This window comes from Pongo pygmaeus, chromosome 4 (assembly GCF_028885625.2).
Source record: "Pongo pygmaeus isolate AG05252 chromosome 4, NHGRI_mPonPyg2-v2.0_pri, whole genome shotgun sequence".
Taxonomy (NCBI): domain Eukaryota; kingdom Metazoa; phylum Chordata; class Mammalia; order Primates; family Hominidae; genus Pongo; species Pongo pygmaeus.
In genome coordinates this window covers 144,553,343-144,579,694 of record NC_072377.2, presented here as the reverse complement: position 1 = coordinate 144,579,694, position 26,352 = coordinate 144,553,343, and the positions used below count along the sequence as shown (strand labels likewise).

The 26,352-nt window shown below is 42.1% G+C and overlaps 1 protein-coding gene across 3 annotated transcripts in view; it reads left to right on the top strand.

Annotated features, from left to right (window-relative positions):
• Positions 1 to 17,644: 17,644 nt before the first annotated feature.
• Positions 17,645 to 26,352, top strand: part of NRG2 (neuregulin 2) — a 200,874-nt gene continuing 192,166 nt past the window's right edge. For all 3 annotated transcript variants that reach the window (XM_054488431.2, XM_054488429.2, XM_054488430.2), the window contains exon 1: positions 17,645 to 18,600. In XM_054488431.2, the coding sequence (XP_054344406.1) occupies positions 17,904 to 18,600 (697 nt within the window). In that variant the 5' untranslated portion in view covers positions 17,645 to 17,903. The remainder of the gene's footprint in view (positions 18,601 to 26,352) is intronic.

Below are 26,352 nucleotides of genomic sequence, written 5' to 3'. Positions count from 1 at the left end.
GTACACAGTTGGTGTGTTTAAGGAACAGCAGGTTAGCGTGTGTGGCTGGAACTGGACTAAACTAACAAGAAAGTGACTGGACATAGGGTTGGAAAAGTAGGCAGAGGCCAGGTAATGTAAGACCTTCTAGGTTAGGGTAAAGAATTTTAATTTTATTCTAAATACAGTGGCAAATTTTGGAGAATTTTGAGCAGAGGAGTGATATCCAATTTACATTTTAAAAAGCTCTTTTGTAGGAAATTCATAGTTAGGAGGTCATTATGGTAGTCCAGGGTGGAAATGATGGTGACTTGTCTAAGTGATGGTAGTAGCTGGTAGCAGTGGAGATAGGAATAAATGAAAGGATTTGTGATATATTTTGGAGGTAGAGTTGACAAGACTGGGATTAAATGTGGTTGGTTAAGGAAAGAGTGGATTCAATGTCTTGTAGGATTTTTGACTTAAGCATCTATCTATGTAGAGGGTCATGCAATTTACCGAAATAGGGAGGAATAAGTTTGAAGATGGGATTGGAAATTCATGTTCTTTTTTGAGAATGTTAAATTTGAGTTGCCTGTTACACTTCTAAGCAGAGATGGCAACAGGATATGTAGTTCTGGACTTCATGAAAGAAGTACTTGTATAGAAATACAAATGTGGTGGCTGAGGGCGGTGGCTCACGCCTGTAATCCCAGCATTTTGGGAGGCCGAGGCAGGCGGATCACCTGAGGTTGGGAGTTTGAGACCAGCCTGGCAAAAATGGAGAAACTCTGTCTCTACTAAAAATACAAAATTAGCTCAGTGTGGTGGCACATGCCTGTAATCCCAGCTATGTGGGAGGCTGAGGCAGAACCTGGGAGGTGGAGGTTGTGGTGAGCCGAGATCACGCCATTACACTCCAGTCTGGGCAACAAGAGTGAAACTCCATCTCAAAAAAAAACAAGAAAAGAAAAGAAAAATACAAATGTGAGGGGAGTCATCAGCTCTTAGATGTATTTAAAGCCATGAGAGTGGATGAAATTATACCTATGGAATGAGGGTAGATGGAGAAAAGGAGGTCCCTGTACTGATGCTGGGGGAATACTAACAATCTGAGGCTGATCAGAGGAGGAATATCCAGAAACAACTTTAAGAGAGTAGCCAGTGAGAGAGAGTAAAAACCAGAAGTGTGAGATGTAACAGAAACCAAAAGAAGAAAGTGTTTGAAGAAAGGAGTGATGAATTGTGTCAAACATTGCTGAGAGATGGAGGAAGATGAGGAAAGGAGATGATTGTTGAATTTGGCGACAAGTTGGGATGTGTTGAGAAACAGTAGATGGGAAAGTGGAGACAGAGAACATGGACACCTGATTCAGGATTTTTTGCTATGAATGGAAGAAAAAAAATGGGACAATGGGTGAGGTAATATGAAATCAATGTTTTATTTTAATGAATGATGTTAAGGCAGGTTTATTTGCTGATGGGAATGAGTCAACAAACAGATAAAAACTTATGATGTAGCAGAAGGAAGAGAGAATTGAGTGGAGTCCTTGAAATGGCAAGAAAAGATAGGATCTGGAAAACAACTGCAAGTGCTGGTTTTTGACAGGAACAGGGACAGTTCTTTCAATGTAACAGAAGAAAGGTAGATAGTGTGAGTATGGGCATGGAAAGGTTAGCATATTTGGTAGTAGGAAGAAGGGAGAATGCCTGTCTGATTTTTTCCTTCTTCCATGACATAGTTTAGTTTATCAAAACAAAATAATATGCCTACCATTATGTACAAAGGAAGTATGCTAGATAGTCTCTAGATAGTCTTACCTAAGATATTGTTTCAGTATCCATTTCTCTCTAAAAAACTACACTTGATCCTTAAGCAACATGGGGTTAGGGACACGGATATCCTCTCTGCCTGTGCAGTTGAAAATCCACATATAATTTTTTGACTCCCCCAAAACTTAACAAGTTAGTAGCCTACTGTTGACTGGGAAGACTCGCCGATAACATAAACAATTAACAGATATGTATGTTATATGTGTTATACACTGTATTCCTAAAATAAAGTAAGCTAGAGAAAAGAAATGTTATTAAGAAAAGTAAAAGGAAGAAAAAATATATTTACTATTCACCGAGTGGAAATGGGTCATCAAAAAGGTCTTCATTCTCATGGTCTTCATGTTGGGTAGGATGAGGAGGAGGAGGAAAAGGAGGCGGAGGAAGGGTGGGTCTTGCTATCTCAGGGGTGGCAGAGGTGGAAAAGGTGGAGGAGGTGGAAAGGGGGGCAGGAGATGCAAGCACATTCTGTGAAACTTTTATTGGAAAAAATCTGTGTATGTGTGGCCCTGTGCAATTCAAAACTGTGTTGTTCAAGGGTCAACCATACTTCCAAACTTAGTGGCTTAAAACAACAATTTATTATTTCTCACTTTTTGATAGATTGACTAAGTGGTCCTTCTGCTTCACAAGAGCTGGCCGGGGTCTTGAGAATGGTGAAGTGTCCAGAATGGCCTCACTCTCATGGCTGGCAGTTTGTGTTGGCTGCCAGCTGGAAGCTCAGCTGGGGTTGCCAGCCAGAGGCCTTGGTTTTCCTCCATGTGAGCCTTTTCACACAGATGGTTGGGTTTCCTCACCCCATGGCAGTCTCAGGGGAGAAGGACTTCCTACATGTTGGTCAGCTGGATTGTTTGGGAGGGATTCAGTATTAGGTTAGTTTCAGCTTTGGGGACCACATTTTATAATTTATCTACTCATACAATCCATAACTGAGAAACCATATCCAATTTTGACTTGCTAATTAAGACTGTCTGATAAGAATTCTTAACAACAGCAACAGCTGTGATTTTTCTCAGACCTAGAAAATAAGTAAAGCTTCTTTTCCCCTTTGGTGACTTGAATTTCTTTTCCCAGGTAGAAAACTGCCACCTGTCACCAGGACTCCTCTTATTTTTCTGTGCACATGGCAGATTTATCCTGGGTGCAAAATTAAAAGTCCCATTTCCCCCGCCACACACGCACTAGTTACAGCATTTTTCTGAGGCACTGTCAAGTACCAATGAAAAGGGAGCATTGGCTCCGTGATCACACACAGGAAAACGAAGAGCCCTTGCTTCTGACCCCATGGGTGTAAACACAGTCAATGTGAAACTATACTTAAAGCTTTGTGTTCCCGAGATAATGAGAAAAGGAAATCTGAAAAAGTGACATGTTCATGAGTAAGAAATGGTGGCGTCCAAAATATGGAAGAGAGCTAACTGACAAATCCCGAAATCATGTAGCTTCTGGGAAAAGCCACTTGGCCCATACAGATAACCCTATAGCTTTTCATTGCAAAAACGTTGGAATGTAAACATGATAATTCATTATAAAGTGAATTCTGTTTTCCCCTGAAGTTACATCACAAAAAATGCAAACAAAAAATACCTGAAATTGAATATAAAATTCCATTAGAAAAATGTATTTTTGGTGAGGAAGTGGTAGGGAGGGGAACTAGTCCGTGCAGTATTTTAAACTTGTATCACCCTTGGACCCTTATGTCTATTAGAAATTGAAATTATGGTTAAACTGAAAAACCTTATCTTTGCCATGGTTTCTGTATCTTACAGCATTTTCCCTACTTTTGCCACCACCTCCCCTTTCCAGACCATGGAAATTTCTTTTATATATGAGGTTCTTTCACAGCTGAAGGGTTCTTTCATATCTGAGGGCTGTCCAATAAACTTTCTACAAAGATAGAAATCTGTATTTTCACTGTTCAATACAGTAGCCATTAGTTACATATGATGACTGAATGCTTGAAAAGTGGCTAGTGCAAATGAGAAACATAATTTAAAACTTTATAGTTAATTTTAGTTATTTACAACTAAAATATAAATAGCCACATGTGGTTGGTGACTACCACATTGGACAGCAAACCCTGGTATCTCACTTGTAGCTCATGGAATTCTGCTCCTCCTTTTCTCTAGATGATGAAAAACCTGAGCTGATGGACGATGCCCATAAGTGTATTGTGATATTGCAGCTCAGGTTTTTCATTAATGTAATTACTAAAAATAAATACTATATGATAGTTCTTAGTAGTGTACTATATGATAGTAAATATCATATAATATTTATTTGTAGTAATTTGACTAATGTTGTATCTCTCACTGGATCACAGGCTTCTTAGGAGTAAGGATTTTGTCTGCTTTTTTCTCACTTTTATATTATGCCCAGCACCTAGTACAGTATCTGGAACATAGTAGGTGCTCAATAAAGATATGAGTAAATGAATGAATTAAAGAGTATCCAAACACCTTTGATATAAATGAGAAATGAGGACTCCACTATCTACTCTGTGTGTGTGTGAGAGAGAGAGAGAGAGAGAGAGAAAATGAGAGAGAGATTGATTCTAGAGAAGAATCTAAACATATGGAAAGGAGACAAACACCAGGTTATTAAAGAGAAATATAATTGATTGCATAATACTTCAGAATCAGAAAGCTGGCTTTATTAATAGTAAGACTCTTATTAAGCATTTACTATATGGCAGACAGTACCCTAAGTACTTTACATGAAGTATCTCATGTAATCCTCATAAGCTAACACTGTAGAATACGTACTATTATTATCCCCATTTTACAGATGATATGGAGGATGACAGGAGTAATTTGCTGGAGGTCACACAGCTAGTAAGTAGTAGAACATGCATTTAAACCCAGGCAGTCTGGGTTCAGAGCCTACCTTCTTAACCACAATGCTGTATTGCCTTCTGTTTGATTATGTCCATATGGTGACAGAAGCTTAGTGACCTCAAATGTCTGCATCAGGTCTTTTGTCTAAATTTAAGCTTCAGTAAGCCAGTATCTCCTGGAGGTTTAGCCTCTTTCCAGCGGTGCACGTGGAGGGAGGTGGGAATAGTAGTATAAGGATAATAGGATATGAAAATCTGTACAGGATTCTTTTTTCTCAAAGAGTCAAACAAATATTTTTATATCTAGGATTTTTTCCCTTTTAATAATAAGGGGAAAATAAAGGCTTCTGTTGAATAAAACAAAATGCAAAATAATATCTCCCCCTTCTCCAAATCTCTGGTCTAGTAAGAGAGATGAATGAAAGCTAAGAGTTACTGTTATCTTCGTGTGAATGAGAGTTTTACTTCACTTTCCCTCTCCCCTTCCCTCCTCTCTATCATAAATTTAGTGCTCCATAAATAGTCCAAGGTTTGCACTCCTATTTAGGTGCTTCTTTGTTTCGTGTAAGAATAGCTTATCTTCCTGTGCTAGTTATACTGTTTGCCCCCCAACTCTCACCCATCAGATTCACTCTTTGCCCTTCCCTGTCCTGCCTGGAACCCTGTACGTTGACCTCTGTGGGTTCCCTCATCCTCTGGCTTCTGACTGTGGTTCATTCAGCAGAAGCTTGGCATGGGGGAAGGAGAGAGAGCTGAAAGGAGAGACTAGATTGTTCCTTCCCCCTTCTTTCTCCCTACTTTAGTGCCACATTCTTGCAGGAGCTGCCTGACGGCCCCTTCGATGTGGCTCCAGTACTTACTGGGATCTGGTGACACTTCTTCTTCACCTCACCCCTGTATGTCAAGGGAAGGGAATGTCTTACCGCTCTTGCAGGCCCCTGGGTGTCTCTGCTGAGTCTTGTTTCCCTTAACTTGGCCCACATCTTTGTAGATAGTCCCTTTAATAAGTTATTTTCAGTAAACTGTTTTGAATAGAATAGTATTTCCTGCTTGGGACTCTGCCTGATATATTTTGCCTCTAGTGGTTTTCAATTTTCTTAATGGCTGGAAGAGGCCCGTACTTCCAAATAGATATAAGATTAAATAGGCCTCAGGTAGATTATTCCACACACTGGATTTTGAGATTGTGTCTCTTTGTTTCCAACATTGTTCAGGGGAGAGATAAGCTGAATGTAGCAAGCATGTGTACCCTGTTACATGTATCAGAGATAGCTCATTAGGTTTTTTTTTTTTTTTTTTAACACCTTGAATGAAATGAACCCAAGATTATTCATTCCCTTTGCCCAGAAACTCTGATCATCGAGCAGCCTTGCGATTACTAAATTGGTTTCCTAGGTATTGTGATCCAGAGAAAGGGGTATCTTGTAGGGTGGACACCAACAGTTCAGATCCTGGAAAAGTTTAATCCTCTCTTATATTAATCAAATGGATTTCTTTAAAGAAAGAAAGGAAGAATACAGTGTCCCTTCTTCCCCTTCCACATGCATACCACCTTTTTCCTTTCCAGCTTGCATTCCTCTTTTCTCTCTCTCTCTCTCTTTTTCTTTTTGGTTTTTGTTTTTGCTTATGGCTTCAGCCCTGTGTTAAAATGAAGATTCCATTACTCAGCTCTATAAACTAATCTGTATCCATTCTTCTATACTGTGCCCATGGTCTGTCTTCCTTCCTGTTTGGATAAAAGAATAATTTTTCTTGTCAAAGACCAGCTCCTCTCTTTGTGCTCTTACGCTCATCTCTCTTGTTTTCTCAAGGATTTCCATTCCTCACTTACTATCCACTTTCTCCCACAAGTTTCTTCCTTCTTCTTAGAACATTCCCATTGCCATTTGAGCATGCTCTGACATCTCCTATTTTAGTAAAAACCCTTCCTTGACTCCATATCCCCCTCCAGCTAGTGCTCATTTCTCTGTTCCTCTGCACAGCAAAACTTTTTGAAACAGTTGTTTATACTGGCTGGCACCACTTCCTTACCTTTCATTGACTCCATTCTGGCTTCCTTCCAGGAAGCCATCACTCCACTGAAGCAGCTTTAGTCAAGGTCATTAGTGATCTCCATGTTGCTGAATTCTATTGCCACTTCTCATCTTACTCAACCTCTTATAAACATTGGACACAGCTGACCAGTCCCTTTTTAAAATACTTTCTTCACTTGGCTTCCGTGGCACCATTCTTACAGTTTTCTTTTCCTGATTCCTCCTCCTCTATTCAACCTCTAAACTTTGGGTTGCTGAGCACTTGAAATGTGGCTAGTGAGAAATGAGATATGCCATAAAGCATAACATTGACTCTGGGTTTCAAAGACTTAGTATTTAAAAAATGTCTCATGAATAATTTTTTATATGGGTACATTTTGAAATACTAATATTTTGGATATATTAAGTCATTAAAATTAATCTGTCTTTTTTTACTTTTTAATATGGCTACTAGAAAATGTAAAATTACACACATAGCTCATATGTGTGGCTCACACATTTCTACTGGACAGTGCTGTTCTAGAACCTCTTCCCTATCACCCTTTTTATTTCATCATCTTATCTAGTTCTACAGCTTTAAATACCAACTATATGTTGACTCCCAAATGTAGACCTTTAACTCTAACCTCTTATTTAAGCCGAGACTTACCTACCCACTTGTACTTGAATTTCCATTTGCATGTCTAACAGGCATCTTGGTATTAATATGTCAAAAATGGAATTTTCTATTTCTTTCAACTACTGAATTTCTCATCTCAACCAATGGTGCCATCCTCTGTCCAAGCCAAAACATGAGTCATCTGTGATTACTCTATTTTCCTTACCCACTTCATCCAATCTAGCAAGTCTTGTTGGTTCCATCTTCAAATTATATCTTAAATTCCGTCAATTTGTCTTTATCTCCATGGCTACTACACAAGTTGAAACCACTGTCATCTCTCCTAGTCTACTGCAAAAAAATTAAAAAAATGACCAGGACAGGACACTGCCAGCTTCCTAACTGGTCTTGTTGATTCCACTCTTGTACCATGACAGTCTCTGCCCCATACCTCAGAGTGATCTCTTTTAATTATAAATCACGTGGTATCTACTTCAACCCTCCAGTGACTTCCCATTGTGCTTAGAAAATAACCCAAACTTACTTTAGTTTGCAAGGCCCAGCATGAGTCTGCTCACTACTTATCTCCCTGACCTCATCCCATACCATTCTTCTTCCTTGTTATAACAATCTCTAACCCCACTGGCCTTCCTTCCCTACTTTGATAGTGTCAAGCTTAATATTTCCTCAGGCCTTTTGTGTGGTATTCTTCCCTTTGCTTCAAATGCTCTTCTCCCAGTGTTTTGTGTGGCTGACTCCTCTTCATTCTTCACATCTCAGCTCACATTCTGTCTTCTTAGAGAAACCATGCCTGTAAGCACTGTCCTGTCCTGGTCATTTTTTTTTTCATGGAGTCTCTCTCTGTCGCCCAGGCTGGAGTGCAGAGGTGTCATCTCGGCTCACTGCAACCTCTGCCTCCTGGGTTCAAGCAATTCTCCTGCCTCAGCCTCCCAAGTAGCTGAGACCACAGGCACTGGCCACCACGCCCAGCTTTTTTCTTTTTTTGTATTTTTGGTAGAGATGGGGTTTTACCATGTTGCCCAGGCTATTCTCAAACTCTTGACCTTGGGTGATCTGCCCACATTGGCCTCCCAGAGTGCTGGGATTACAGGCGTGAGCCACTGCACCTGTCCTGTCCTGGTCATTTTCAATCCAATCATACTCACACACCTCTCTCTTTATTTCTCCCTCTTTTCTTTCTCTCACTGAAATTTTTTTGTTTATTTCTTTCCTTTTAGTGTCTGTCTCCCTTTACAAGTGTAAACTGTTCAAGGGAAGGGGCCTTATGTGTCTTATTTGCCTCTACGTTCTTAGCATCTGATAGAAAGTTTGGAACAGAGTAGGTGCTAAAGACACTTTTGAATGATAAGTTCTAAAATAAGTATTAATCAAATGGATGTTTTAAAAGAAAGAATGAAATAAAAATATTATTGGAATGAATAAGTTCATTTTGAAATGAATAATATAGGATGTCTTAGAAATGAAGGCATAAGGAGTTATGCATTACTCTTTAACAGACGTTAATCCTTTAGTGTGACTGAGTTTGTCATATCAGCAAATATTGAGGGCCTAGCATTTGCAAAACACACTGTCTCTGCTCTTAGAATTGAGAGAGCCAAGACAGCAGTGGGACACTGATCCTCTGAGATACAAAGGGGAAGGATGACATTAATGGAGAAGGGGTGTGTGTGTGTGTGTGTGTATGTGTGTGTGTAAGAATCAAGAATGGGTGCCCGCTCAACAGATAACAGCTCACCTGACTCCAATTTTGCCTAGATTTTAGCTCTAGCAGGAACCATGGCTATTATTTCTTTAGCATCTGGGGCAGTGCTAAGCATAGCAGATTTTTCAATAAATGTTTCTGGTAGAATGAATAAATACATTTAGGAATTATAACAAAAACTCAGGGAAAGTAAAGTCTTAAAATTACTGACCTTGGATGATATTGAAGTGTCTAGAAACCACATGAAAAAGAATACACATGAACTAAAAGCTATAAAGTAGAAACAGATGAATTGAACACTCGAAGGTACACTAGCATGAGGATTTGGGACTAAGAGAATAATTCCTTTTTCTTGTCCTGCTTCACGCCCCCGGAGTTGAATCAACCTCAGAGTTCCTGTTGACCTCAGGAGAGGATTCCAAAAACACAAATCAGGAAAACAGAGTGGGGGAAATCTTTGAAAGTTAAACAGCAAAAACATCCATCTTGAGGACATCTCATTTTTTCCCAATCCAAGTTAGATCTGCTATGACACGTAAAAGTAAATGAATGACGGTGTTGATCATGAATGTATTACCTGGTTGTGATAATACTGGACAGATATATCTGTGTCCAGACTATACTTCTGCTATAGTCTATTTTAGGGAGCTTCTGGATTTTAATCTAAAAGTGATATCTGGAAAAGAGATAATAATCTGTGTTCACATAGCACTCTTCATCCAAAGGTCTCAAAGCACTTTACAAAGAAATAATTATTATTATCCCAGATGGAACAACTCAGACAGAGGGGCTGCTGCCCTTTTCAGCAAATTGGGGAGTGGAAGCCCCTTGACTCCAAACACAGCCATAGGCTATAAACTATTGAATCCTGGCCTCTCTTGATTGGGAACTGGAACTACCAATGAGAAGCCTTTTTTTTTTTTTTTTTTAAATAAAGCAGAACATCAGGCTCCAATCTTAAGAATTTCAGCATGTGTTCAAAACATATGAAAGTGAATGCTTTTAAAACTGATGAATTTTGAGCAAAGTACGGCTGCTTAAAATATGAAAAGTGGTTATTACAGTCAAACTAATAATGGCTAACATGTGCTGAACATTATTCTAAGTGGGTTATATATATTATTTTATTTAAGACTCATAACAATTTTAATGACGTAGGAAGATATATCATTTTACTCATTTTACAGTTGAGGAAACTGAGACAGAGAACTTAAGTAGTTAGGCCAAAATGTCAGTCAAGCAAACTGGCAGAGCTGGAATTCAGACGTAGGTAGTTTGACTCCAGAGCCTTCACTCTTAGCAAGTTACTCTGTGTCCAGGTACTGTGTGAAATATTTCATATGAATTATCTCACTTAATCCTTACACAACTTCTAAGAAGTAGATATTTTATTGGGGGCCTCTCCCAATAAAGGAAATCAGAGAAATTAGAGACCTCTTAGATGATAATGAAAGTGACACTAGGAGACTGCCTCTTACCCAGAGAGCTGTGATGGTGCTGTGCATGAGGACGTGCTTTGGCAATGGACAAGCTTGGATTAGAGTCCCAACTGTGTCTGTCATTTGGACAAGTTATTAAACTTCTATAAATTTTCCATTTGTAAAATACAAAGTAGTTAAGGCTCAGAAATGAAAAGACTTAAAAAGGTGAAGTGGCCGGGCGTGGTGGCTCATGCCTGTAATCCCAGCACTTTGGGAGGCTGAGGTGGGGAGATCATGAGGTCAGGAGTTCAAGACCAGCCCGACCAAAATGGTGAAACCCTGTCTCTACTAAAAACACAAAAATTAGCCAGGTATGGTGGCGCGTGCCTGTAATTCCAGCTACTTAGGAGGCTGGGGCAGGAGAATCGGTTGTACCCGGGAGGCAGAGGTTGCAGTGAGCTGAGATCGCGCCACTGCACTCTAGCCTGGGTGACTGAGCGAGACTCTGTCTCAAAAAACAAACAAACAAACAAACAAACAAAAAAGATGAAGTAACTTGTCCAAGCTCACGTTCCAGTAGAGGTGGAGTCAGGATTTTGAAAAGTAGACAAAAGAGAACTGGGCCAGGGGTCAGGGAATGAGGGCTGTTCCTGCCGCCAACTAGGCTGTGTGACCTTGAGCAAATCAAAGAATCTCCACGGTCTCTGTGCCTTCCTCTGTAAAAGAAGAACATCAGGCTACATTGATACTAAAGTCTTTCCCAGTGCTAACATTCTGACTCTCAATATCTGTTTTCTGTTTAGTCCCTTGTTTGAAAATCCTTGGAGGAAAAGAAATTAACCACAGAACCTGAAAGTGACTCTGGAAGCCAAATTTAGAAAACAGATCTCAAAAGGAGAAAAAAGAAGTTTACAAAATTTCTTTATTTAGGAAGCGAGACTGCCCTGCAAGGTGTTTGGCTTGATTTGTGAGACTCAGTGACCAGATAAAGGCCATACAGATCTCCTTGACTAGCCAGTTCTCCTAGCTGCAGTAAGCCATGTAACCTGGTTCAGTGGCCCTTTCTGGCCTGCTATCCTGGCTAAAGCTGGAAGAAGCCCATCCTGTGTGGGAGGGATCTGAGAAAAGAAGCCAAGCTTTTCATGTGGGTGTTCTATCTTGAATTCAGAATGTCTATACCATTCTGTCTACTTCTGTTTTTGTTCTTAGTGATTATTATATAGTGACACAGCCCACTGCTACCATGAACAAGTTTTTTTCACAACCTTGTGGTAAGCCACGGTATAGTGAACAGGTCTGGTTTCCATTTCTCTATTTGGTTCTATTCAAAAGTGTGAGCTTGAGTTTGTGATAAATCTTGGCAAAAAAGATATCCATAGCTTTGTGATCTTGGGAAAGTCACTTAAATTCTCCGTCTGTCGATTTTCCTCATGTTTTTGTAAAATAATGCTTATCCCACGTGCTCTCCGGTGTTATGAATTTCAAATAGTGTATATGTGGAAGTAGTCTGAGGAAATTAGAGACCTCTTAGATGACAATGAAAGTGATGCTGGCCGGGCGAGGTGGCCCACGCCTGTAATTCCAGCACTTTGGGAGGACGAGGCAGGTGGATCACTTGAGGTCGGGAGTTCGAGACCAGCCTGGCCAACATGGTGGAACCCCGTTTCTACAAAACATACAAAAATTAGCCAGGAGTGGTGGTGGGCCCCTGTAGTCCCAGCTACTTGGGAGGCTGAGGCAGAATTTCTTGAACCTGGGAAGCAGAGGTTGCGGTGAGCCGAGACTGAAGAAGTGAGACTGCGTTAAAAAAAAAAAAGGAAGAAAGAAAGTGATGCTAAGAGAAGACTGCCTCTTACAGAGAGCTGTGACGGTGCTGTGCGTGAGGAAGTGCTTTGGCAATGAGCAAGCTTGGATTACAGTCTCAACTGTGTCTGTCATTTGGGCAAGTTATTAAACCACTATAAATTTTCAATTTGAAAAATTCAAAGTAGATAAGACAGAAATAATAAACACAAAGCTTCCAACAACAAGCCATTAATAGATGATACCTATTATTATTTTTATTGTCAGTTATTGAATTACAGTGCAGAGTTAGCAGGTTTGGAATATTAGGTCTTATTTTCTAAGTCATATATACTAATTCACTGTGAACTTCAGGAAAAAGCCAGTATAAAATTGGGCTGTCCTTCTAGGAAACCAAATACCCTAAATGGCTGAGGCCAATTTCGGAAGCTTATCCTCATATACATCACACCTTGAGGAAACCCGGACAGGCATCTTCCTCTCCTTTATCGGTGTTTTTTTTTTTTCCTTTTTGTGGAGAATGGGGTCTCGCTATATTGTCCAGGCAGGTCTTGAACTCCTGGGCTCAAGCTACCCTCCCACCTCTGTCTCCCTAAGACTTGGGATTACAGGCATGAGCCACTGCATCTGGCCCTTTCTTCCCTTTAGAAAACTCCGCCTAACTCCCCACTTTCTATGGCTGCAGGAATTCTGGTAATCTGCTGGGGTCTCAAAATTTACCTCGGCATTCTAAGTTTATCTGAACAGGATATAATTAAAGCAAAATAATTCCCTATGCTTTTTACCATAAGAATCCCATTTTAAGGTAAAAAGAGTTTTACCCCATGTAATAGTAGTTCCCATTTTATAGAATATTCTTTCTATATATAGAATCCCATATAATAGTAGTTCTACTTTAAGTAGCCTTTGATTGAGAAAAACACATGATAAAAATTCAGCAACATTAACAAATTAGAGGATCCTCTCTTAAAATTTTTTTGAATAGCTAGTACATGAACTTGATATAACATTCATGAGGTACAAAAGGGAATACCATGAAAATATCCTTCTTTCACCCCATCCCTCATTCACACACTGCCCTTCTCCAGAGCCTCCTATTGTTTCAATTTCTGCTGTATCTTTTCAAAGGTAAATTTGCACTACAAACATTTACATATTTCTTCTTAAAAAAAGACAAAATGGTAGGATCTTACCACTCTTCTTCATCTTGCTTTTTTTCACTTAGCAATATCTTGTTATAGTTTGTTGTACTTTAACATGGATATGTTGGAAAAAAAAAAAAGGTGGGGGGCAGGTGTGGTGGTTCACACCTGTAATCCCAACACTTTGGGAGGCCAAGGCAGGAGGATTGCTTGAGCCCAGGAGTTGGAGACCAGTCTGGGCAAGGCCCTATCTCTACCAAAAAAAAAAAGTAATAATAAAGAAAAGAAAAGAAAACCAGCTGGGTGTGGTGGCATGTGCCCGTAGTCCCAGCTACTTAGGAGGATCACTTGAACCCAGGAGGTTGAGGCTGCAGTGAGCCATGATGGCCCCACTGCACTCCAGCCTGGGAAACAGAGCCAGATCGTGTCTCAAAAGAAAAAGAGTCCGGGTGTGGTGGCTCACGCCTGTAATCCCGGCACTTTGGGAGGCCAAGGCGGGCAGATCACCTGAAGTCAGGAGTTTGAGACTGCTCTGGCCAACATGGCGAAACCCAGTCTCTACTAAAAATACAAAAATTAGCCAGGCGTGGTGGTGCGTGCCTGCAGTCCCAGCTACTCAGGAAGCTGAGGCAGGAGAATTGCTTGAACCCAGGAGGCGGAGGTTGCAGTGAGCTGAGATCACACCACTGTACTCCAGCCTAGGGGATGGAGACTCTGTCTCAAAGAAAAAAAAAAAAAAAAAGAGGCCGGCCTCAATGGCTCACACCTGTAATCCCAGCACTTTGGGAGGCCCAGGCAGGCGAATCACCTGAGGTCGGGAGTTCAAGAACAGCCTGACCAACATGGAGAAACCCCATCTCTACTAAAAATACAAAAAATTAGCCAGGCGTGGTGGCAGGCACCTGTAATCCCAGCTACTTGGGAGGCTGAGGCAGGAGAATCACTTGAACCCGGGAGGTGGAGGTTGCAGTGAGCCGAGATCACACCATTGCACTCCAGCATGGGCAACAAGACCAAAACTCTGCCTCAAAAAAAAAAAAAAATAAGAGAGAGAGAGGAAAATAATATTTTTATTCTTCATGACATGTGCTATTCAAAAATTGTATCTTTTTTTTTTTTTTTTTTTGAGACAGCGCTCTGTTGCCCAGGCTGGAGTGTAGTGTCATGAGGCTCACTGCAACCTCTGCCTCCTGAATTCTAGCATTTCTCCTGCCTCAGCCTCCCAAGTAGCTGGGATTATAGGGGAGCACCACCACGCCTGGCTAATTTTTTTTTCGGTAGTAGTAAAGATGGGGTTTCACCATGTTGGCCAGGCTAGTCTTGAACTCCTGACCTCAAGTGATCCACCCCACTCAGCCTACCAAAGTGCTAAGATTACAGGCGTGAGCCACTGCGCCCAGCACATTTTTTAACATACAGAAAATCCTAGTGAATGTTTTTAATATACAGAAAATAAATACCACTTAGAGATTCTCAGCTGTTAGATTGGGAACCACCAGTATAAGTAAAATATTAGTAACCTTCAACTTTAATTTTGGCCCTTACGGTGCACCAGACATTGTTCTAAGCATTTTACATATTATCTCACATAATCCACATCCTCATCATCCTTCTAGTCTCAGCTTAAATGTTATCTCTTCAGAGAAGCCTTCCCTTATCCAAGTAGATCTATCCTCTCCCCTTTCCATTATTCTCTAGCATTTCATCCTGTTTATTTCCTTCAGGACACTCAGCAATACAAATAATTAGTTACCCATTTGTGTACTTATTTACTGTTGTTTTCCCAGTCAGAGTATGAGCTTTGAGAGCACAGACATGTACTATTGAACAGTTTGGTTCACCACAGTATATCCACTAACATACAGTGCCTCAGTGCTTGGCACAGAGGAGCCATTCAATTGAATATTTATTGAAAGTACATACTGAGCAAAAAACGGGTTTACAAAGTAGACCCTATTATTTTCTCCTTCACACTGATAAGGAAACTAAGGCCTAGAGAGTGAAATAGACTCATTCCAAAGTTGGTAAGTCACAGAGTTGCTTTAAAACCCAGCTCTGCTGGACTCCACAGCACAAGCTCTTCACTATAACCCTGGTCTCAGGAACAGAAGACTGAGATCAGTCCTGGCTGTGTGAGCTGTTGAGTAAGTCCCCTATCCCCTCTGGGACTTTTTCTTTCATTGAAAAATGAAAGAGTGGATGTCGCTATCTTCCTTATGGTGATGTTTTGTGATTTATGAGGTCTGTGATCTATGAAAATGAAATGGGGGACACTGAAGGAGCCAACAAGGTTGGCTTGATGCCTTTAAGAGTGCCAATTTTCAGTTATTTTCTTCCTTCTCTTCATCTTTTATTGGATATCTGCTAATCCTTATTTTATGCCAGGCATTGTGTTGGAGGTAATAGGAATCCAAAGGCGAATAGGATATATATAGTCCCTGACATTAACGTGCCTGGCCTGATGGGAGATGCAGACCCATTAAATGGCTGCTTGAAATACGGTATGGGCCAGTATCCCAACAATAATACTATGTGTGAAGCTCATGGCAATACAGACGAGGAAGGGATTAATTCCATCATGTATGTGTTGGTGGGAGTAGAGGTGGATATGTAGGAAGGGGGATGCGGTATAATGCTGAGCTGGGCCTTGGGAAAATAAGTTTTCCATGTGGTCAAGGTGGAGGTGAGGCTTTCTGGACACAAGAGACATCATGTGCAGAAGCACACCAAGAAAGAGCATGAAGTGCTGAGGATTGCTAGAGTAGGGGGTTGGCTCTCAGGATATGAAGCTGGCTAGGCAAAGGGAGCCCATGAAGAGCCTTGCTGAGGAGTTTGAACTTTACTTCTGAGAGCAGTAGCATGGCCAAATTGTACTTACATTTTATTTTTAGAAGGATCACTCTGGCATTGGTAGAACTGGAGATAGGTGATGAGGTGAAAGGAGTGGAGACCAGTTAGCAGGCTTAGAAGTTGTCCAGGTGAGAGATGATGAGGGCTTGGACTTAAGGTATTTGCAGCAGAGTTGGAGTGGAAGTAGATAAATTGGAGATTATTTTAAAAGAGAGACCCAAAGGCCTTGGTGATTAATTGGATGAGGAAGAATAAAAGATGAGATGAAGGGACTTATTGTAATGGATTGATATAGTCTAAAAGAACAAAACAGTGGCATTAATAATTATAGGGGATTTGGAGTGAAGTGGAAGAAATAATGATGTTGGCTTTGGATGTATTGAGTTTAAGATATCTCTTAGCCAGGAGGAAAGGTGTAGCTTTCTCTACTTCCTTTCCAGAATAGCAGTCCTAGCCTAAGTCACTCATCCTTGGACCAGTTTCCTGTGGAGCCCAGTGTGGTATAAAATTCCCCAAGAGCTCACTGGCATTCCTGAGCTCCACATCCTTCAAGGTTAAAAGTTGGGTGTTGAAAATTCCGTGGACCCTCAATGATAGGCTAATGGATTATGGATCTGTGTGTGTGTGTGTGTGTGTGTGTGTGTGTGTGTGTGTGTGTGTGTGTGTGTTTTAAATCAGATGCCGGCTCCAGTGCAGCAAACTCTTCTGCCTCTTGCAAGCATCAGCCTTGGAAAACAAACAAACAAACAAAAAAACCTTTTTTTTATGGAGCAGCCTCTGGCCCTGACAGGCTCTGGCTCTCTGTTGGCTCCCAAGAAGCCCCCCACCTTTCTTAGAGATCAGATTTTTAAAAGATGAGGTTGTACAGTGCTCAGCCAGATCCCCACGTGGCTGCTGAAGAAAGCTCAGAGTGTTGAGGACTGGGCCCTTTCTCAGCTACCACCTCTGCTTGGGTGTCCTCAATGCTAAGACAAGACACCTTGTAGCCCAACTCTTTCCAAAATGACGGGGCTGGGATCCTCCCCCACCTCAAGTCGAATATCCAGCGTTCACCAGGCGGTGGCAGGACCGAGCACGTGGTATCATTTAGGGGCTGGGCTCCAGGGTCCTCCTAGGAAAGAGGACAGCCCAAGAGGCGAGAGGCTGGCCGGCCACCCTGGCCATGGCAACCTCTCTGGCTCCTACAGCTGCTGGCCAAAGGCAGGGGGCACGCCCTGCGTCCCATTACCACGTTCATAGGATGGTGCCAGGAGCCCGTTATCTCTTCTTCGCCTTCTCCTCTCGCACCACCCCCACTGTCATGCCGATAAATCCCGAGAGCAAAGGGTGGCACGATTCCTCCCGCGCCCCTGCGGGCTGAAGGCGGGCACTAAAGCAGTGCAGTCCCAAGCTTCCCCTGCAGAAGCCGCGCTCCCCACTCGGTCCGGGGGCAGAGGGGGCGCGAGAGAGCAAGTGGGCGGGCGTCCCATCCTCCGCATCCTCCTCCAGGTCCTGGCGCACAGGGTGGGAGCGCTGCGCTGCGCCGCGCTGCGCATCGCGGCCCGCTTGCCGCCTGCCCCCTGCCCTAGCTGGGCCACCTCCCCGGGCTGCCGGTGGAGGGCTAAGAGGCGCTAACGTTACGCTGTTTCCGGTTTTCCAGCGGGCTCTGTTTCCCCTCCCAAAGCGGCGGCGGCTGAGCGGCGGAGCCCCCCAAATGGCCTGGCCAGATGCGGCAGGTTTGCTGCTCAGCGCTGCCGCCGCCGCCACTGGAGAAGGGTCGGTGCAGCAGCTACAGCGACAGCAGCAGCAGCAGCGAGAGGAGCAGCAACAGCAGCAGCAGCAGCAGCGAGAACGGCAGCAGCAGCAGGAGCAGCAGCAACAACAGCAGCATCTCTCGTCCCGCTGCGCCCCCAGAGCCGCGGCCGCAGAAACAGCCGCAGCCCCGCAGCCCCGCAGCCCGGAGAGCCGCCGCCCGTTCGCGAGCCGCAGCCGCCGGCGGCATGAGGCGCGACCCGGCCCCCGGCTTCTCCATGCTGCTCTTCGGTGTGTCGCTCGCCTGCTACTCGCCCAGCCTCAAGTCAGTGCAGGACCAGGCGTACAAGGCACCCGTGGTGGTGGAGGGCAAGGTACAGGGGCTGGCCCCAGCCGGCGGCTCCAGCTCCAACAGCACCCGAGAGCCGCCCGCCTCGGGTCGGGTGGCGTTGGTAAAGGTGCTGGACAAGTGGCCGCTCCGGAGCGGGGGGCTGCAGCGCGAGCAGGTGATCAGCGTGGGCTCCTGTGCGCCGCTCGAAAGGAACCAGCGCTACATCTTTTTCCTGGAGCCCACGGAACAGCCCTTAGTCTTTAAGACGGCCTTTGCCCCTCTCGATACCAACGGCAAAAATCTCAAGAAAGAGGTGGGCAAGATCCTGTGCACTGACTGCGGTGAGTCGCCCCCTCCCTTTGCTGGAGAAAGGGGGGAGGGGCGAGGTGGTGGTGAATGGGGGTGGGGCGGGGAGGTGCTGCAGGTGCCCGGGCCTGGCAGCGTCCGCGCGCTGGGGGGTGGGGCCGCCCCTGGGCAGGGCGCCTGGCATGGGTGGGTGAGGGGGTTGGGGTTGGAGAGAAGAAGGATCAGGCTCAAAGTGTGCCAGGGGTGGGGGGCGGAGGGAGGCGCTGGCCTGTGCCAGCGGGGATCTGCGGCTGATGTATGGCATGTGGGGCTGGAAAGCTGCCATCATAGCCCAGTAGCGGAAGGAAAAACGGAGAGGTCCTGGCGGTGCTGGCCTGAGGCTCAGTGAGTCAGGAGTGACCCTCGGAGGCCTTGCCCGCCCTGCTCCCGCGGGCCTGCCGTGCCCAGGCTGGCAGGGTCTGCAGGAGCAGCTGGGCAGACTCCCAGGCTGTGAAGGCCTCCGCTTACAAGTTCTCCTAGGGAATGGTCGCCCCCGCCCCCTCCTTCCTCTCCTGGGCTCGTTGCTCTGCTCATCCACACCGCTGGCGCAGGCAGAGTTGGACTTTTTCTGCTACTGTTTTCCGTCCTCCATGTGGCTCCAGTTTTTTTCTCCATCGTGATTGCCTGTCTTTGCTAAGCAGGTAGCACATCCTTCTCTTAAGACTAGCAAGCAGACACCTTTTTTTTTTTTTTTTTTTTTAGCTGTTTCTGGGGGAATTACAAGGTCTGTTGATTGTGACGATGATGAAAGAGAGTAACTTCTGCTGAATGCTTTAAGTTCAGCTCTAAGGTCTTACTCGCCGGATGTATTTGACTGCATCTCTCATCTTTATGATGTTGGATGCTGCACAGGAATGCAGGTGATTAGAAACAAAACACTGAAATCTGTAGATCTCTGCAGCTGGGAATGGAAGTCTCCCATGTCAAAAGTCAAAGAAATGTCAGTCTAAGAGCTTTCTCTTCTTGTCCCTGAATCCAGTACTTACTTCTTAGTAAGATATTTCAAATCAAATTGTCCCACACTGGAGTATTTGGTGTAAGCCTGTCTCGTGCTTATTCAAATTGGGGTTTCGTTTCGTCCCAGCTAAAGCTGAATTTGTTGGCATGCGGTATGACTTGCTGGACTGTGTAATCGCTGAATTATGATAGACGTCCTGTACTCTCATAGAAGTTGTTATGTTTACCAGTTTACCAACTGATTCTGGGTAGTGTAGACAGGCTTTGTTTGAGTAGCAAAATATGTGTAACAGCTTATAGTAAGTTTTGCTGCCTTCATCTTTCTAGATCAATACCTGTGATTTTTGGAAGCTTTTCTCCCCCACCCCCTTCAGGAGGCAAATTTTAGGAGTTTAGTTATGGGAGTATATCTAAGCACTAACTATGTTAAACTGTGATCACTTTAATGAGAAGAATCTTGGCAATGTCTTAATAAGGAGGGGAAAACTTTGGGGGATAACAGCAGTTTATCACTCTGACATTATCCTTAGGAATATTGTTGACTGCTTTTTATTATTGGTTTTATGTTCTGAAATGTTTTATGAAGACAAGTAGAGACCAGCTAAGAATTTCTAATTTTTTATTCTATTAAGTATTTTATCTGAGATCCCTTGGGGAGCTGTGAAACAGTATTGTACAGTGGAAAATAGATAGTAAAAATATGTATTGAACCTTGTCCAAGGACAGCTTCTGTTTGGTTGTTGGTGAGTTGCTCCTGCATTTGCACAGTGTACATCTCCACATAATCCCTAGTCTGGGCCGCTGAGGACTTGATGGTCTTTGTCAGATAACCCCATAGAGTAACTGGCTTCTCTGCTCCCTTGTCTCCCTCCTACTTTCTCCTTCCCCCAACACAATACACTTTATCAATTACACATTGTTTGTTCTAGTGGGTATTTAATAGCTTAACAGTTGAATGCAGAAATCATGAAAAATTTAAGGGTCAGAAATATGGTCTGTTTCTAGGTTATGATCATCTCATATTATCAAAATAGCATGTGTAGTATAGTTCTTAAAAAGATACATTTAGAACTGCAATCACTGGTAAAGGACGGGTCCTCACATATCACAAATTATCAAGGATGAGGAATGTGTATGGCAGTAAGCATTTTATAATGCAAAAAAATTGCTTTGAATTGATATTCAAAGGGAAGTATATAAATAGGTACCATTTTGGGGAACCTTATATAAGGGGATTAGAAATTAAAGGACATATTTGTGAGACCTGTGGAATTGGTGATAATATAACAGAAGAGGATAAACTGCATTTTCTTATTTTCTACTATGTGGTTAAAGAAGACATGTACTGGTAATGGTATATTAAATAAGGAAACAAAATCATCCTAACTAACCACAACACTGTCCTTGTGCTTAGCAGGAAATAACTAACAAATTTATTTTCTGTTTTCTATTCTAAAGAAAGCCCTCTGGGCCACAGGGTCACTGGGAACATTTTCTCCTTGGAGCAGATTTGCCCATTGCAAAATAGGGAAACTGGCACTTGGAAACTGTCGTCATGGCCGTTACATTGAGCAACCGAGGTTGCATTGTTGCTTTGTTTAGCTAGTTTCAGGTCTGAGTGTGTGTAGGTTCTGAGAGGCATGGTTCTCTGGGAAGTCATCTAGAAAGCCCGTGGGTTTTTTTTTTTTGGAGGGGGGCAAAATATGGAGGGATAATATTGTGTTTAAAAATTGGCCTCAGGAGCATCAATGCGGGAGGTCGCACTGGACCTCTTCTTATCAGTTCTCATAAATGGCTCGTTTCCACCATGAAATGTTGACTTGAAGTCTGTGATCTAAGGTGGGGAAAGGTAGACAGGGGTCTTTCTGGAAGAGCAAGACCTGCCAGAGTGATATTTTTACATATCTAATGTGTATCATTTATCCAGAAAGAGTACATCTGGTGATACAGTTGAGTGAAATCTTTGCATTTCTTAGAAGATTGCTTGTATGGAGGGAGGCGTTTTCTGTGCCTTCTGTGGAAAGGCGAGGAAAAAGAGTTAGAAAGGCCTTGCAGGGATTAGCAACTCTGTACAATGTTATAAAAACATCATGTTCTGCAAATAGTCCTGCATTTTAAATGATGGTTGCATATATTTTGGTATAATTACACCCTATCTTGTTGTTTTCTTATATTCATGTTTTTAAGCAGTTTCCTTATTGAATAGATGCAGTAAATAGCATAAAAAATAAAGATCATTTCTTTCTTTGGGATTTCCTGATTAGCAGTTTTCCAGTGTATAGTGTACTTTGTTGTTAAACAAGGAAAGGTGTATTCCTAAGGATTTTTACATTCTTTAGGATAGCTTTAAATTAATGTGGCACCCAGATTCACATATTAGAGAAAGGTGGTTCACAAAATTCAGTATAGCAAAAGCGACTACATATTTTTTAAATGCTGTTTATTTAAAGAATCTTTTCTTCCCCAGCCAGCTGGAAACCCAGCTGTGCTGCAGCTTGAAGATGGGAAAGTGAAACTAGATTAGAAACTGACCAGTCCTAGTGATGAGGACAAGGCATGGTTGTAGATTTGAGGATTGAATTACCACCCTAATGTCATTATTTCTTGTAGTGGCTGCTTTCCTCAGCAGACTGCATTCTTGGGGTAGGAACAATAGCTTATCTTTGAGGTCTTCTTTCTCCTAGCTCTCCTGCCCCGCTGTGTTTCGTACTTTGCCTGGTTTATAGAAGGACTCTCCATCAGTGTCATTTGAATGGATAAAGTCAAGTGAAGTTAAAGAAAGCCTCCAGATTAATACTAAAACAATCTTAACTCTCTGACCTGTGACATCAAGTGCTGTGCTGAAAAGCTGAGTTTGATGATAGCCTTTACCTGTCGCTATGGGAACCTTTCTTCCAAAAGAATCATTATCAACTAGAGTACTTAACCACAATGTGCTTAATCATTGTGCTGATTAGTGTTAATGGGATTTGAGCAGTGGAGAATAAAGATCTTGCTGGAAAAGACCCTCTTATTTTTTTTCTTTTGGAAGGTAGATTACTACTTGCCCACCCCCAAATTTAAACAAAAATAAAACAACCGTCGGTTTGAATTGACAAACAGTTTGAGAGCTAGGGATGGTGGTATATTAACAATCTAGGTGACTAACTTCCTCTCGGCCCCTAATCAAAGCAAGTGTGCTTCTCCTTTACCATCCTGTTTTATCTAGGGCATTTTAATTTTATTTCCTAATATCAATTAGTTTTTTCTTTATAAAATTATATTTATATTTTTGGAGCTGTAGCACATTCATATGGCTCAAAATTCAGAAAATACATAAAAATATATGATGAAAAGTTTCCTTCTTAATCCCTGTTCTCAGCTACCCAGCTTTAAGGCTCTGTGGTAAAATATTCAAGAATAATTTATTCTTGAAGTGTGTGTTTCTCTAAAAACACAGTATTTTTCAAAGTAGTCTTTTTTTTTTTTTTTCTGAGATGGAGTCTTGCTCTGTTGCGCAGGCTAGAGTGCAGTGGCACATTCTCAGCTCACTGCAACCTCCGTCTCCCTGGTTCAAGCGATTCTCCTGCCTCAGCCTCCTGAGTAGCTAGGATTACAGGCACCCCCCAAAGTGCCGGATTAATTTTGTATTTTTAGTAGAGATGGGTTTTCACCATCTTGGCCTGGCTGGCCTCGAACTCCTGACCTCGTGATCCACCCACCTTGGCCTCCCAAAGTGCTTGGATTACAGGCGTGAGCCACCGCGCCCGGCCCAGAGTAGTCTTATATTTTCTTTCAACAGATGGAGAACGTTAATTTTGCCATTAAGCCAATTTTGTGGTAAATTCTTCCCAGGTAATACATATTTTCTTAACCTGGCCCAAGATCTTATCTACCTAGTTCCAGTGATCTCTGAGTCCTCTATCTCAAGTATCTATTAAAGGATCCTCTTTTCTCCTCAATACCTTACCTCACAAATATAATTCTGGACTCAGGAATGAAAATACCAACTTATTCTTCAGATACTTTGCCGTTAAGTTTTCCATGACAATAAATTTTATAAGTCTTAATTGGATGCTCAAAGGAGAGATCCAAAGGTTTATCACTGAGATTTAGGGCTGCATCTCAACCCATACAGCAATTCTTATTGTTTCACACGCTTGGTGATCTCACAGTAGTGTCCATGTGGGAGATCACATGATTTCACAGATAAAAAGAGAAAACTCCACAGTGCATGATTGCTTTGATTTTCATTCAGAAGCCAGAGACCCCAGTTGTCAATGAAGAGTTTGATTTTTACCATATTCATGCATAGCTGGTACAATCCCAGGGAATTTAGCTACCTGAATACTGTTCCGAAGTACGTTTAAAGTAACTGATTTGAACATAGTGTTAACATTTCAGAGGATCAGGGAATTGCCATTTGGATACATAGGAAAAAAGTAAATATGCAAATATCAGAATAGTAGAAGTCTTAACCCTCTAAGCGCTGTTTGCTTAGTGGCATTTGGCAATTTTGAAAATTTGGGAAAGGAATGGTGATATCAGTATCATTGAAGTTTCCCCAGTGCAGTTTTCAACAACTTGTTCTTAGATCTTTCTTTGCAAGATCTGAAGTGCTGTTAGTATAATTTGCACTAAAAGTAAAAGAAATTTCCCCCCAAATTTTGTGTTTGGATGGATGGGTGTATATGGTGTGGGGATTTCTGTCTTACTTGTTTCTAGCAAATTAACCCTCTCCTCCCACTTACTTTTTGGAATTTGTACATAGAAATAAGTCCAGTTTATGAATTTCAAGAGATGATACAGGGAACTCTTTAGGAAACTAGGGAAAGTAGATGAATTAATCGGTAGAAGTGCTAAATTATGACAAGTTTGAACAATGACTTTTATATTTAATTAAAGTAGACTTCTTTAAAAACAGTAATACACGCAGATGAATCTTGCTGAGCTAGAGCTCCATGTCAGGTTGTAAGAACTGAAGCACACATAGAGGATGATTAAAAGTTATTAGGATGACATGAAAGGACATTCTGTACCCAGGCAAAGAGCTAGGAAGCTTTTGCCAGTCTGGGGTCAAAAGACAAATTTGCACTTATGGAGTGTGATTAATTGCTGCTAATCAGCTATAATGTTTTTGATAATTATGAAATGAAGTTAAGTTAAGGAGCCTTCCTTCTCTGGCTAGTTGGGAGAGTGTGGCACATGAGCTCCATTCTACAGTAACATTCCCTTCCCACTTTGTATATGCAGTAAGATCCAAATGGCCTCTCCAGGGTCCTTCTCTGGGACAGAGGCCTGACACTTCCAGAGCCTGTCAGCTCTGCTCTATGCCTCTGTCCAGGACATGATTGTGCTGATGCCTCTGTTCAGGACCTGATTGTGCTGCTAGCCTCCTGAGTGTGGGGCAGGACTGGTGGTTAACATTTCATTTACCCTTGCAGATGTTTCTAGAGCAGCAGAGGCACAGGTACTGTAGAAAGTTTCTGTATTCTGCAAGCAACGCAGACCTCCAAGATGCGATGATCAGATTACTTTTTTTTTCTCTCCCCAGAAACAGAATCCACAGTGGTTCTGTTTATCATTCACAGTTTCCTGCCCTGTGCTGAGGACACTGGCTCCCTTACACCTTCTTTCCCTGATCCGTTATATAAAGACTGAGGATCTGTCTTTGTCCTTTATGCTGGGATGTTTTACTTGGTCTTGATCTTGATATTGATCCAACTAACAGAAGCCAAGCTGAATTGACATTCCTCAGAATTGAATGAGAGGAAGGTCACAAAATGGCTAAGCATCTGGTCCAGCCCATGCAAAAGTCAGGACATCGTGAATTCTATTGTGACAGTGATGCAATTTGGTACCCCAAAAGTTTTATTACAAAAAGAACTTTCTTTTAATTCAATCTTTTAAATGTTTGTTTCAACAAATATTTAAATATATATTCTGTGTAAAGAACAAGTTACTTTAGAGGAGCTGCATCAGATACAGTTGCCATCATCGATGAGCTTACAATCATATAACAGTAATTTAACTTAGGATATGATAAACGCTATAAGATATGCCAACATAGTGCTTTTGGGAGGAGGAGAAGAGTCAAAAAGCAAAGAAAGATAATATCTGGTTAGAAGATTAAAGAAAGTTTCTTGGAGAAGTAGTTTGAGAAGGGTTTCCAATAATCAGAGATAGTTGAGGTGAGAGTAGTTTGGGGATAGAGATGAATCAATTGATTATTTCATGCAGCAAGAGCAGCATTCTCAGTAGTAGAGGGGGGATGTTTGTGGAATAATAAAAAACAAAAAACAAAATGAAAGGGGAATGAAAATGAGGAGCCTGGAGAGGTAGATTAGGGTGATATTGTCTTTCTTTCTTTGCAGAGATGGGGTTTCGTCATGTTGCTCAGGCTGGTCTTGAACTCCTGAGCTCAAGTGATCTTCCCACTTTGACCTCCCAAAGTCCTGGGATTACAGGTGTGAGCCACTGCATCCAGCCTAGGGTGATATTTTAATCAGTCTTGAATGCTAGACTGATTAATTATTCTTAATTATGTAAGTAATATTTGAAGGCTTAGGTTAAAAGTAACTCAGTAACATTTTGTAGTTCAGTGAATGAGTCTTGCATGTATTTCATTAAATTTAGCTGGAAGTTTCTTGGTTTTTTTTTGCTATGGTCTTCTATTCATGTTATTATAAATGGTATTATTCATTTAATTTCATTTTTCAGTTACTCATTGTAGTATGTAGAAATATCATTGTTTTGTTTTGTTTCATATGTTGACTTTGTATGTTGTGACCTGAATACATTCACTTATTTGT